Source organism: Haemorhous mexicanus, chromosome 14, assembly GCF_027477595.1.
Source record: "Haemorhous mexicanus isolate bHaeMex1 chromosome 14, bHaeMex1.pri, whole genome shotgun sequence".
In the NCBI taxonomy this organism is placed as follows: domain Eukaryota; kingdom Metazoa; phylum Chordata; class Aves; order Passeriformes; family Fringillidae; genus Haemorhous; species Haemorhous mexicanus.
Window position 1 is genome coordinate 11129311 of NC_082354.1, and position 13143 is coordinate 11142453.

The window sequence follows — 13143 nt, forward strand, 5'->3', positions numbered from 1 at the left end:
CGCTTATTTATTCAAAGGATATACCGTTCTCTCCATTCCTCCGAGCAGACATCTCGCCCCTCCACCGTACTCAGGGCTGGCGGCGCCCAACGCACACGCGCACGACTCCGCACCCCGCCACCGCAACGCACATGCGCACAAGCGCCCCGCTGTACTAACGCAGACACCACACGCGGAGCTCCCCGCCCCACGCTTCTGGCGCGCACACCGCAGTTCCAACGTGGACGCGCATTACAACACGGTTCTAAGGTGCGCGCGCGCGCACCACCACCACCACACCACCACCACCATCACCACTACCACTACCACACGGTCTAAGGTGCGCGCACGCATCACCACCACACGGCTCTAACGCGCGTGCACGCACACCACCACACGGCTCTAAAGCGCGCGCACACGGCGCCCTACGCCCCCTGGACTTCAGTGCGCACGCGCGCGAGGCACGGCGCCCCCTGCCCCGCCCCACTGTTCTAACGCACACGCGCGGTCATAGCACCGCCTCGCGGCCCCCGCGCGCAGGCGCAGTCCGCCCCGCCGCCTCCCCGCACGGCGCGGCCGCGTCCCGCGGTTTCTCGCGGCCCGTCCGTCCCCTCTGACCCGGCGCCGCCGCTGCTCCATCCGGGCCCTCGGCGCTGCACGGGGAAGATGGCGGCGCTGCTCCCGGCCGAGTGGATAAAGAACTGGGAGAAAGGCGGCAAGAGCGAGTTGTGAGTGCGGGGCCTCGCCGTGGGGAGGGATGGGCGCTGCGGCCTGCGGGAGGGGGGCGAGGGCGGTCGGGCCTCGCCAGCCCGCGGAGGCTGGGGGGCGGCGGAGAGGACGTCGGTCGGGACTCCGTCCTTGCTGCTGGGCGTTGGGTCGAAGCCGTTGTCGGGATGAGAGCCTGGGCCGCCCTCCCGTCCGGTTCGGCCGGGTGCTGCCGCCCTCCGCCGACGCACGGCCGCCGTAGCTGGGCCCAGCTTTCCGGGAGCTCCGAGCGCCCCCTTCCAGCCTCGGGGCCAGATTTGTCGGGGGTCGGGCTCATCTTCAGCCGCCCCTCATGGTAATACGGACCCTGAAGCGTTCCTGTGTCGCTGGCTCTACAGTACTGACCTTTCTGGCAGACGCCTCAGCCCCCGTTCCCACTTTTTAACCGATTTTGATAGGACTGGCCCCTGTATTCTTTGACCCAGGCAAAATATGATTAGGTAGTCACGCTTGTTCTATCCCACAAAGTAACCTTTGTGCACGGAGGGGTCCGGTTGCAACCTCTCAAATTAATCCAGGTGTGCCCGAAGCTTTCCATTCTGGGCCTGTATCTGTTTTAAGCCATTTTAATGGGGCAGGTTCACTAAATGTGTTTCAGGAGTACAGCTCTTCAAGGGATGTTTCACTAGTTTGGTCATTTCATGTTTCTCTGTTGGTTTAAACAGGGATGTTCTCTGCACTAACTAAATGCTTTTATGTGCTCTTATTTTAATTCTTCCATGTGCTTTTGTTTTTTGTTGTATGTAACAAAAAAATTTTAAATTTTGAGTTTTAAATATGAATGTTGCAGGGATCACTTAGCAAAACACTTCTTGATAATCACTCATTATTTTCTTTTGTTCGTGTTTTCTGAATGGTTGTGCAGATTTGGCAATGAATCTTCCTTGTGCATGAGGGAAACGGCAGTGGGTTGGAGATTAGAGAATGCAGAGAATCCCTGCACAAGATACTGTTATTTCCAGAGCCACCATTTTGTAGTGAAGGGGCCCCCCTTTATAGCCATGTAATTTTTGGTTTGAGTTATGCTGGAACCATTATTGTGTTAATACACAAGCTGAACACGTTGAGAGGCTGTGTGGAGTTTGCAAGAGAACAGACATTTCATAACTGATCACATAATGGCAACTGCACTGTGTTCATTTTGTTCTCAGCACTCTGAGCTTTGTAAGAGACAACTTGGCTTTTGACCATGATAAAACCTTCTAGGATTCTTCTCTCCCTTTGGAGCAGTACTTCTTAAACAGGATGGGAAGAGAGTGTTCATCTGCCATGGGACCAATAAAACAAAATGATTAGCTAGATTCGTGTATTTGTGGTACTTTCACTTCATTGGGAGACTGCTTAAATGATGTTCCAGGCATGACTTACAGAGTAGTTTGCAGATGAGGACATATGCTTTAAAAGAAGTGCAGTTGTGTCTGGATAGCAGTTGTCAGGTTTTGCAGTGGTAGCTTCATAAATTTGAGGAATATCCATGAACTTATTTTCTAGAATCTAAGGTGTATGCCTGTAGACAATATTTAGAGAACTTATTAGGAAGCCAGTTTTATTGGGAGAGCCTTCAGTGCATAACTTTTTGTTTCTTTTTCCAAAAGTTCCTATCCCCTTATTAACTAGAGGAAAACAGAGCTAAGATGCTATCATTTCAGAATGAAACACATGAAATGTTTTTAAGCATTAAAGTAAAAAGGGAATAAATGCAATAACACTACTTAATTTTATTGAATTATTTGTCTAATAACGGTATGCCCAGGAATAAAAATTAGGTCTAGGCCTAAGTTCACTCTTGGTCTTTGTGGCTCAAAGTGAGGACAACTCATTGTAATGATGTTAGAAAAGTAGGGAGGGGAAGGATGCTGCAGAATGACAAAATTGACATTACTACCAAATAGAAGAATTACAAAAATTTAGAATTTTTGGTAGGCATTTTAACCCCTTCATAATTACTAGAAAAGATTAGTTCTTATGGAAAAAATATTTACTTGCTGGAGCATGATCTAGCTTACATGATCTGGCTAGATCAGTTGAGATAGTATTTTGGCAGTAGTAGTTACCTAAATGAAAACACATTTCTATGTTTTGGGGGAATATGAAGCTATATTGAGAGAAGAAAATGGTTTGTTTTAATTTGGTATTTCAGTTTCTACTGGGATTAATAACGGAGTCTTAAGATAATTGTTCTGAGTTTGTTTTTTTTGGGGGGGGGGTTTGGGTGTTGTTTTTGGGGTTTTATGGTGTTGTTTTGGGGTTTTTTGGGATTTTTTTGTTTTTTTTTTTTTTTAATGGTGTGATATTTTTGATTGTGTGATCAACTTGTTATGATTTAACAGTACTATCCAGAAATCAGATGGTAAGGATTTTGTATGTCTTAAGAGTGTCATAATGTTAATTAGTAATGCAGTGGTGACCATTTACTTCTAAGACATTGTTCAGAGACATTGGTCAAAACTGTACAAGCTTTGAATTTAATTATTTGTAATAGTATCTAATAAAAATACATAAATGTGGTAATTTCAAGAGTATGTACCTGCCAAAACTACATTGGTCAGGATGTGGTCATCTTACGTGTCACTTTTTTGTTCAGATCCTTCTCCATCTAAGTACACTTTACTAAATTATGTTCCTTTATTTACTACTGGGAGATACTGGTGTGCAAATGAAGTTGGAGTCTGAGGGTGACCATTTATGCTGCTCAGTCTGGACTCCTTGTAGACCTACTTGTGTGTGCTGTCTTTGTAGGAAAATTGTTGAGTTTTCCACAAGAAGATGCTGGTCTGTGACTACAGCCCACATGGACATTTCTAACACACATAGTAACTGGTACCTTACCTTGTTCTGTGAGAGATTCAACACATCAGGGACCCTTTAGTGTGGATGGAGGACTTTATTAAAGTACCTGCCTGGCAGTTCATGCAATGTAAACTTCAAGATAAACTGAAGAAGTTTAACATTCTGTGAATGTGAAGTTTTGAGACTCAATCTTTCAGGCACTTCCAGCTTGTTTGTTACTTTAACCCAACACTGTAACGTTGCTCTTGCAAGTGAGGGGCTGAGTATTATCGAGAGTTTGGTGTAGTTGTGCCATCCTGACTGCAAAATCCAGTTGATTGTACTTTATCTCAAGCAAAGAGCTACCTGCATCAGTTAAGTTATGAGTGTACTTAAATACTGGCAGGCACCTGCACTTTGTGATAATTACTGCTTTAATCCCTGTGTGGGAGTGGAATGGAGGTTATAGGACGTGGTGTATGAGTTGGGAGGTCTCAGTTCCACTGCAGCCTCTGCCATGCAGACTTGTTCACACTGCTTCAGAATTTGTGTTCTCAGCAAATCTATCCTATCATAGTCCAAAATAAATTTAATTTTCTAACTGTGGATTTCAAAAGTGATTGTTACTTTAAAAATATTTTCAACGGTTTTACTTCCAGATGAAGAGATGTAGGTTTTAGTAGAGCAGAGAAGTTCTCCATCCTAAGCTTGCAGCAATGAGCTGCCAGGTCAGAGTAATAAGTCAAATGAACACTTACCAGATTGTCTGGTGAAGGTGCAGCTGTTTTGATTTTAATTTCATGCACTCAGCTGAGACTAGATGAACTAATCTCTCAGCTTGTTGTTACTGGAAAGGAGGGTTTCTGCCTTGTCTTCAGTCACCAGGGTGCCTCTGTGGCCTCCTGGTAAGTGCTTCAACTTGCAGAAGTGGCTGAAGACTTGGGTTTTGACCAGTTTTCTGCCAGGTTTGTCAGCTGCACTGATGTAACTGATGGGAGGGCTAAAACTGCTGCTGAGAAGGGAGAAAGTGTTGGTGAATGTGTCCCATTTCTGCAGTAACAAACCATTAAATCAGTGCAGCTGCACTGCCTGGCAGCACCTACAGGAAAGGTGGTCTTGCTTTGAGAGAATGCCTCTAGAAAATAATAGAATCATAAAAAGAAATACTTCTGCCTTTCTTTTTTTTCTCCAGTTTAATAATTCAGGGGGTTCTAATTGCAAATATTAAGCATGTTGTTTTGCATATCATCTTAGAGGTTTTTACTATATTGATCAAACAGATTTGTGTGTTAAAGTAATGTGGTGTTGTTAATACTATTTTGATACTGCTGGAAAGGGAATGGGAAGGGCTTCAAGCTCTGATTTTGCTTTAAGATGTACCTAAAAGACCTCATCAGTCCAAGCAGGCAGAGTTGTTGCTCTTGTAACCTGGTTGAGGATACCATCTTAGGACATAGGGGCCAAAGTGTCTATCTCAGAAAATTTTTTTTGGCATCTGATGTTTCATTTTACTGTTATTTGTATAGAGAATTTAGAAATGAGTGCTTACAGAGTGCATTCTTTATGAAGAAGTAATTAAAATTTAAGAAAATTAATTTTTATTGAATTGATACACTCTTTGGAGACAGCTGGGGGAAGAAGTCTATTCTTTAAAAAAATGTTTATTTACCACTAATGAAAAATAAAATACTTATTACCCTGTTCTGTTATCTCTATTCTGGTTATTTCCAAATATATTGCATTCTATTCAATAGTGTTTTAGATATCTTAGCCATACCTATGCTTTTTGCTGAGGTTCTGTGTTTCTGCTGATTGTGATGTGTGAAACTCCCTAGTTTCCAGTTGTCTGAAGGGTGTGTATACCTTGTATTTGCTAATTATAATCCTTTGATTGCTGGAACAGCTGTTTAGTCTTACTAGAGAAGTGGTAATCTATATAGGATGCAAATAGAATGAGTAATGGATTGCTACAGAAGTATTTTTGCAGTTATTTTTCATGGTAAGCCTCTGTAACAATTGCACATAACTGCCTTATTTGAGACAGCTTAAAATGGCTCCCACAGCAAACTGTAGTCTTGCCATCTTGTGTAGGACTGAGACATAGTTCTGATACCCTCCTCAGTTTCTGAACGTGAAGGATACTTTGAAAAATATGTGAACTTTTGATTGAAAATGTGCAAATGTGACAAAAATTCTTAAAATATTCCCTGGTGTTTGTTATGATAACGATAAATCACTACCTTTCTTAAATACTGTCACTTTTAAATAGGAAACTGCTTTTGAAACCTCTTGCTGGGGTAACAGTAGTGGTAGAGAAGAGGGAAGATCCTTATATCTTGGAAGCTGTCAGTGTAGTGAAGAAGCCTGCTCTTTAAGCATTTCTTTTCTAACACAGAGAACTATTAATTTATCTCATGTCACAGTCTGCACAGTACTTGGAGTGCTTTTTGCATATGGCTGTTTGGTTGAGGGAGCCCTGGGAGCAGCCAGTCACAATGCAACATGACAGGTTTTTGTTTCTTAGAGTGGATTTTTTTAGGGACTAGAATAAAGAAAAATTCTGTCTTACTCTTGGTGAAGCAATGCATGAGGAATTCATGCACATATTTTAATGTTAGAAGTTTTTTACAAGCAGGAGTTTGAAAACTACCATAGTTACAGTAATTCTATGAGAAGTATTTCCTCATTGGATAATGACAGTAGGTTATTGCTAGGACTTCCATGCTTCCACATTGCCTCATGTTCTTACTTTTCTCAAGGAAATACAATATTAGGAAGAATATTTATATGTATATGAGATCTATTGGGAATTTTGTGTTTCTTTGCTGTAAGTTCACTGAATTAGGGTTTACTTTGGAGAAATTCAAATGTCATCATCCAAATCTAAAGCTGTTTTAGCCAGAGCATCAACGAAAAAAGAACCCCAAAACATTTGTATCCTAATATCTAATGATTGTTTTTAAATATTTGTTTTATTTTAGTGTGCAGCTGTGTCGTGCTCTCAGTGAAAACAAGAATCATGATGTGGGTTTCAGAGGTAAGTTTTGTGGTTTGTTTGTTGGTTTTAATTAAATAGAAAACAAACCTGGAAACAGTTGATTATGGTACCTTTGCATGTATGTGCTTGGAATGTTCATGTATGGGTGACCATTAGTGGGTGCTAAAGGTGAATACTACAAATACAAGCATCCTCTACAAGGATTGCTTTCAGACATCCATGTTTGTTTTTTTTTTTTTTTTGTAGTGGGTCATGGCAGCATTGCCCAATGTTTGATCTGCGCTGTAGAAAATGGCATTCCATTTTGCAAACTCAACATAAAACTAGATTTTATTGTAAAGGTTAAATATATGAACCCTAAGGTGTGCAAGTGTGGAATTATCCTGTCTGTTAAAAATAAATTGTTTTAATTTACTCACAGTGGTCTGTAGTCACCACATTACCAACTGCATGATTTAAGGCATTAAGATCTTTGTAACTTGTTATTGAATATAGTTTATTGAGCAAACCATGTGGTGAAAGTGCTAGGTGAAAACATGGGATTTTGTTACTATTCATATAGTAAAAACACAACATTTTTGTGAATTATTTAAGAACCTTACAGGTTTCTTACAGCTGATTTTACAACCACCATGTTTATGTTGCAAGGTTTTTCTCAACTGGAATACCTTTGTTTAGTGCTTCAGCTTATTGCAAGCATTTTTAAGGTTGCATTCTTGAGTTATAGGAGACTTTCCTTTGGAAACTGAAGAAGTAATCCTGATCAAGCATTTTTTTTCCAATTAAATTTTACTTTCTCCTAGAGAAATGGTTTTTGAGAGCGTCTCTGTGATGAGACATGACTAGGAAAGTACTGTAATGTTTTCTATGTGTGTATAATATGATATTATAATATGTGTATATAATATGCTATTGATGTGAATTAGAAGGTAAAGGTGTCTTTGTTAAGTCACCTATCAAGACTCAGGTGACTGTATGCAGGATGGTAATTTTTCTTCCCATTTTACTGTTATTCCATGGACTCTCCAGAGAAAGTGGATCATCGCTCACTTTACGCTTGTGTGAAATCTTAGATTTTGATGATCTGTTTTAATCTATTAGCAATAACAAAGTAATCCCCTTTATTGGTAAGGGAAGCATATCTCCTTTACTTGCCTGTTGTCTGATGTCTGGAGCATTACTGTAAACATTGCTTTAACAGACAAAGGATTAGCTAATATGTTCCTTTGTCATCTTGTCTTTCAACAGATATTCAGCAGGCTTTGTATGAGCTTGCTTACCATGTTGTCAGAGGAAACTTAAAGCATGATCAAGCTTCTAATGTTCTTGGTGATGTCATAGTAAGTATATATTTGTAGCAATTGCATACTTGCTAAAATCTTTCTCATAACAGCCCAGATGACATCCAAGCAGGAAAATACTCAAGAGATTTTTCTTTGATATGTCTAAAAGCCATTCTTAGCAAATTCTTCATTTGTGTACACTTGATATATATGTAGACCGGCAGGGTTTCATTTTTTCCCTCTACTTTTCATGGTGAGGAATAGATGTTTCAGCATAAATTAAAAGTTAAGTCACTTTTAAAGGGCATGTGAAGACTGAAGTTGTTAATAAATAAGTTGTTAATAAATGCTAGAAACAAATGTCACTTGCTCATGCAGCACATCTGTGATACCACCTTCTGGTTTTTATAACAGTGTGACAATGTTCCATTTTATTGTTGGGATGTCCAAGTTCTGTGATGGCCCTTGAAATAATACATTAGACTTAGTTTTTGTTTGAAAAAGATATTTCTTAAAATGCTTTGAATAAGTGGAGAAAATAAGGAAGAGAGTAGTTTCCTCTAAACTTCCAAGCTTACCAAATATCATAGTTAGTTAATAGTTTCTTAAGATAGTGAACTAGGAAAAATACATTAAAATATTTTATAAATGATTTCTTAATTTAGCTGTAAGGCACCTTGCTGTTGGTGTGGCTTGAAAAATGTTGGATCTTTGGTTGCTGTAGGAAATCATAATCTGTTTGGTGCCTGAGAATGTGCAGGTCACTTTCTGGGCACCTGCTCCTCACACAGGAATAAAGAGCCTTGGACCAAGAAGGTGGAGGGACTAACGAGGGGGTTTTGTCCCTGGTCACAAAATACACTTAAATTATATTTCAAGGTTATGGGGTTTCACTACATATCAATAATTAGTACAGCACTTACATTAGATATTAGTCAGTAATTAAACATCTGCTTTATTAATATGAATTATTAATATGCATTACTAATTGATCTGACCTTTATGATGAAGCATTATTTTATATAATGCAAACATTTTCTAAGCTTGCATATTGGACTTTCTGTGGTCATTAAATGGGATCTTGTTTCTTAGGAATTCCGAGAAGACATGCCTTCTATCCTAGCTGATGTATTCTGCATATTAGGTAAGTTGGGTTCCCTTCCTTTCAGCATTGCAACAGATGTAGAGAAATTAATGCTTCGTGTATCTGCTTGTTTTGACTTCTTCAGGAAATTTCATTAAATCTGTAAAGCATGATTTCTCTTTACAAAGCATGTGTTGATTCTTCCTCAGTGTATCTGTACCTCACTTGTTAATGTCTTTTCATTCTGCTTTGTTCTGTTATAGTTTCCAGAAGTTTGCCTATTAAAGGCAGTGGAAGTTGATCTGCCAAGAATAGTTAAAGGAGCTAGCTTGTAAGAATGTTGGATGTTAGCTAATGGCATCAGTGACTTAGTGATGTTATCATTCTTAAATATTTTTAATAAAAGTTGACTTACTGGTAGGTAGATCCTTTCTCCTCAGAATGTGTTCTTTGAATATTTTTGTCTGTACAGTCAGTGTTAGTGAAATGGAGCTTATTGTCCAGAAATCTAAGGGCAAATTACATGGAGTCACTATCTGCCAGCTGAGCAGGCTTTAAAGGTGTGCATGTCTTATTCTGGTGATAACTTCTGGATTTTTATGTTGTAATATGATCCGAAGCTGTTGCTCTCATGTCTTTCAGCTTTAACTGCCTGCAGTTTGTCTTGCTCCATGTCTGGTTTTTTTGAACAAATTTCAGGAAATTCTTTTGCTGGTCTGCTCATCACAGATCCTGTGTGTTGTGTGTATTGAAGGAGTGAGGCATCTTCTGTGCTGTGCTTGCCTGTGAAGAGAGGCACCTCATTAAGTTTGCATGTGCAGCCTTGGTTTTGTACATCTGAATGATAAATTTTGACTTTAATTCTTACTGTTTCATTCTGTGTACTTGTACGATCCTTTTGTAATAACTAGTTTTCGTAGTGCAGTATTACACTGATGTCCTTTTCTTTTTTAATCTGCATTAAAAGACTTGAATTAGCTGCTTCTTGAGCTACTTGAATAACTGAAACTAGTGTATCTGTCTGCCTTTTTCTATTTATTTTTCCTTTCCCTCTTTCCTTTAAATTAGTGTGTAGCCAAATTCCATGCTTTCACTAGTAGCAGAGAATAGTGTGGCTAAGGAGCTGGGTTTCAAACTTTGGGACAAAGGACATTTGACAATTTCTTGTTTGTTTCTTCTAACCCCTTTTTTGGTCTAATCAGTATTTGCTACTATCAGGATTTTTTTTCCCAACTGTGTTCCAATATATGAGAATTTTGATTTGCCCACTCATCCACATACGCTGGAAAAAATTTTTAGTGCAGCTTGTATTTTGGCTGAGAGTCTTGCCTGCTAAGGTCCAGGCTATCTGGCTGGCCTGTTGTCTCTACTTCTACCCTGCTACAATCACTGGTTTTCAGTCTCTTTAGGGTCTTCTTTCTGACATATTTGTTGCTGATGTTTTCTCTGTGGGTATGTGTGGTGGGTATTTTGTTGGTTTGTTTATTGTAAGGCCTGTTTTGCATTCTGTTACGGAGTTTTCTACTCCTTTTCCATCTCCTTACTTCCTGTAATGTGTTTTTTTTAAAACTGCTTTAGAAGGTTTGCTTCCCTGGCCAATGTTCCATGGCCTGTCTTCCCATAGGAGTGAATTGCTTTCAGTAGTTGACAGTACAGAAGACATTAATGGTAATAGAGAACCATAGCTGGTAAGAGACTGCAGTCAGACAGTAAATGGTAATTCTCTGAAGCCACAGGGAAAAAGATGAGAACATTACCTTACGGCCAGGATCATGCAGTTCTCTTCACTGGTTTATATTTCTGGTTTTGTGCTTACTATTGATCTTTAATGCTTGCCATAAACATTATTGCAATAAAGAGAATGGCAAGAAAAATTATTGCAGCATTCCTCTGGTTTCTGTTATACCTTTTCATGACGCTTGTGGATGTGTGAGAATTGTCATCAAAATATTACGTGAACCCCATGGGGGATGAGTGTGTGGGAGGTGGCAAGAAACTGCCATGCTATCAATAAGTTCCTTTGCCGTGTGTTATCATTAGTATTTATCAGAATAGTTACTGTAAAAAGAAAGTCAAAATTTCACAAGTAGAAATTGCTTTTTTTCCCCCCCATCTTCTTTTGTAGATATTGAAACAAGTTGTTTAGAAGAAAAAAATAAGAGGGATCATTTTACACAACTGGTATTGGCCTGTTTGGTAAGTTACATCTGGCAAAATTGCATGTCAAAATTTGACAAGGAAAATAAGAGTATTGAAGCTTGATTTTATTTTTTCTCCAGAAAAGACTGTAAGAGTGTTTTCCAAATGCCCAAATAATTTAAAAATTCATCTCCAAAGTCTTGTGATAGAAGAATATAGTTTAGCTCCCTCTTGAGCTCTTTAAAGACTTTTGAGAGAACCTAAATTTTTCCACCTGCAACTTTACCAGAAGTTTTGCTTCTGAAGTATGCCTTGAGTTGCACTTCTTTATGTAACCTCCTCTTGTGTTTAGAAGTAGCATTCCTAAATGCGTGGAGTAAGCTTGATGTGTAAGAAAGTTCAGCATATGAAAATAAGACTTCTTAAAAATAAAGAATACTCTTCGTAAATATGCAGTTCTTGGCAGTAATGTTCCTGGATGCTATGAGATGTCACCAGCAATTAGACTCTAGGGCTTTTTTGTTTCTTCAGGGTGCTCTTGTATATAAAATCTACCACTGTAAAATTCCAGTTTCAGTTAATAGTGTGTCAGCTTTGTCTGCTTCTGTGTTTGAAGCAAAATGCAAACTTTTTTCTGTTGTAGTCAGAATGCACATGTAGCATAAATAATAACTGTGTGGTTTCTAGGTCTTTGTAATTGACAAATTTGGTGTGTGTTTTTGGTGTTTTTTAGTATCTTGTATCTGACACTGTCCTAAAGGAGCGTTTAGATCCAGAGACGCTGGAGTCATTGGGACTCATCAAGCAGTCTCAACAGTTCAATCAAAAATCTGTTAAAATAAAGACAAAACTATTGTAAGTCTTGGGGCCGGGGTTGTTTGGGGAGTGGGTGGGGAGGGGCAATGATGATTAGTCTGATAACAATGTTTTCTACCAAGTGCTCAGTTTTCTTTAGGAAATATGTTTTGTTGCACTTTAACTTGCCATTGACAAAAGAATTTTGTTTGCCCTTAGTCTTCAAACTCTTGAAGTATAAAATCTTTCTCATGTTAACTGTGGCTTTTGCTACAGGGACTCCATATACACAGATTAATATTTATTTGTGATATGTGAATTTACAAAGTATAACTAAATTAATTATTGCTCTTGCATCACTTAAGAATAGGTTTTGTTTTCATAACTAGGCAAACATAGTTATTTGAATTTGGGCAACATGGGTTATGTTTTTTTGGTATATGTTTGGTTTCTGTCTCTGCATCCAGTGTTTCAGTGTCAAAGAACATCACATGAAACAAGAATAGATTTTTAAGCATGGACTGCCACAGAGCAGTTCTCCTGAGTAGTGTGTAGAACAAGCTTTCCTGTTAAGTGTAAGTCTAATCTTTTTAATTGTCTGCATTTGAAATAAGAGCTAGATTTGTTTGGAGAGTGCGTGCTACCTTACAGGTATTTGTATACTGCATTTAATAGTTTTTGCAACAGCTCAGGTTGATAGCAAGTTCTTAAAAATGTGTTCAAAATTAGTATTTTCTATAACAAATTGCTAAGAGCATATGTAAGCTTCACTGGATGCATGTTACACAACAGTATTTAATTTCTCTTTATTTGCAGTTATAAGCAACAGAAGTTTAATTTGCTGAGAGAGGAGAATGAAGGTTATGCAAAGCTTATTGCAGAATTGGGTCAAGACTTATCTGGAAATATCACTAGTGATTTAATCCTTGAAAATATCAAATCTTTAATAGGTAAGGAATTTATTGAAAGAATATGAGTATTGGTTTTCCTGTATGCTCTTATGACTACAGAAAGTAGATAATCTTGGATAGAATTGTGGTATCTTGAAGTTCCCGTTTCTGTGGAAAAATTTATTTTGGGAATGTTGTGTAGGTATACTTAAATACTGAATTTATGGTGTAGCCTTAGATATGCATGCTGTGATTTTAACATCTTTTGAACATATGCTTGTCAGGCGGATTGGAGCATAACAAAGTAATGCTTTTTGCTATTGAATGTGTCAGTACAATGCATGAACATTCTTAAAATCTATTCTTGAAGATACTGAATGAGTGATTCCTTGTGAAGAGAAATGAGAAGTAGTAAATATTCTTTCTTTATCTAGTTCTTTT

The 13143-nt window shown here is 38.8% G+C and overlaps 1 protein-coding gene across 4 annotated transcripts in view; it reads left to right on the forward strand.

The window, feature by feature from the left end:
* Window positions 1-522: 522 nt before the first annotated feature.
* Window positions 523-13143, forward strand: part of THOC2 (THO complex subunit 2) — a 49366-nt gene continuing 36745 nt past the window's right edge. For all 4 annotated transcript variants that reach the window (XM_059859573.1, XM_059859575.1, XM_059859574.1 and 1 more), the window contains exons 1-7: window positions 523-707; window positions 6495-6550; window positions 7760-7851; window positions 8887-8938; window positions 11004-11074; window positions 11751-11872; window positions 12629-12762. In XM_059859573.1, the coding sequence (XP_059715556.1) occupies window positions 646-707; window positions 6495-6550; window positions 7760-7851; window positions 8887-8938; window positions 11004-11074; window positions 11751-11872; window positions 12629-12762 (589 nt within the window). In that variant the 5' untranslated portion in view covers window positions 523-645. The remainder of the gene's footprint in view (window positions 708-6494; window positions 6551-7759; window positions 7852-8886; window positions 8939-11003; window positions 11075-11750; window positions 11873-12628; window positions 12763-13143) is intronic.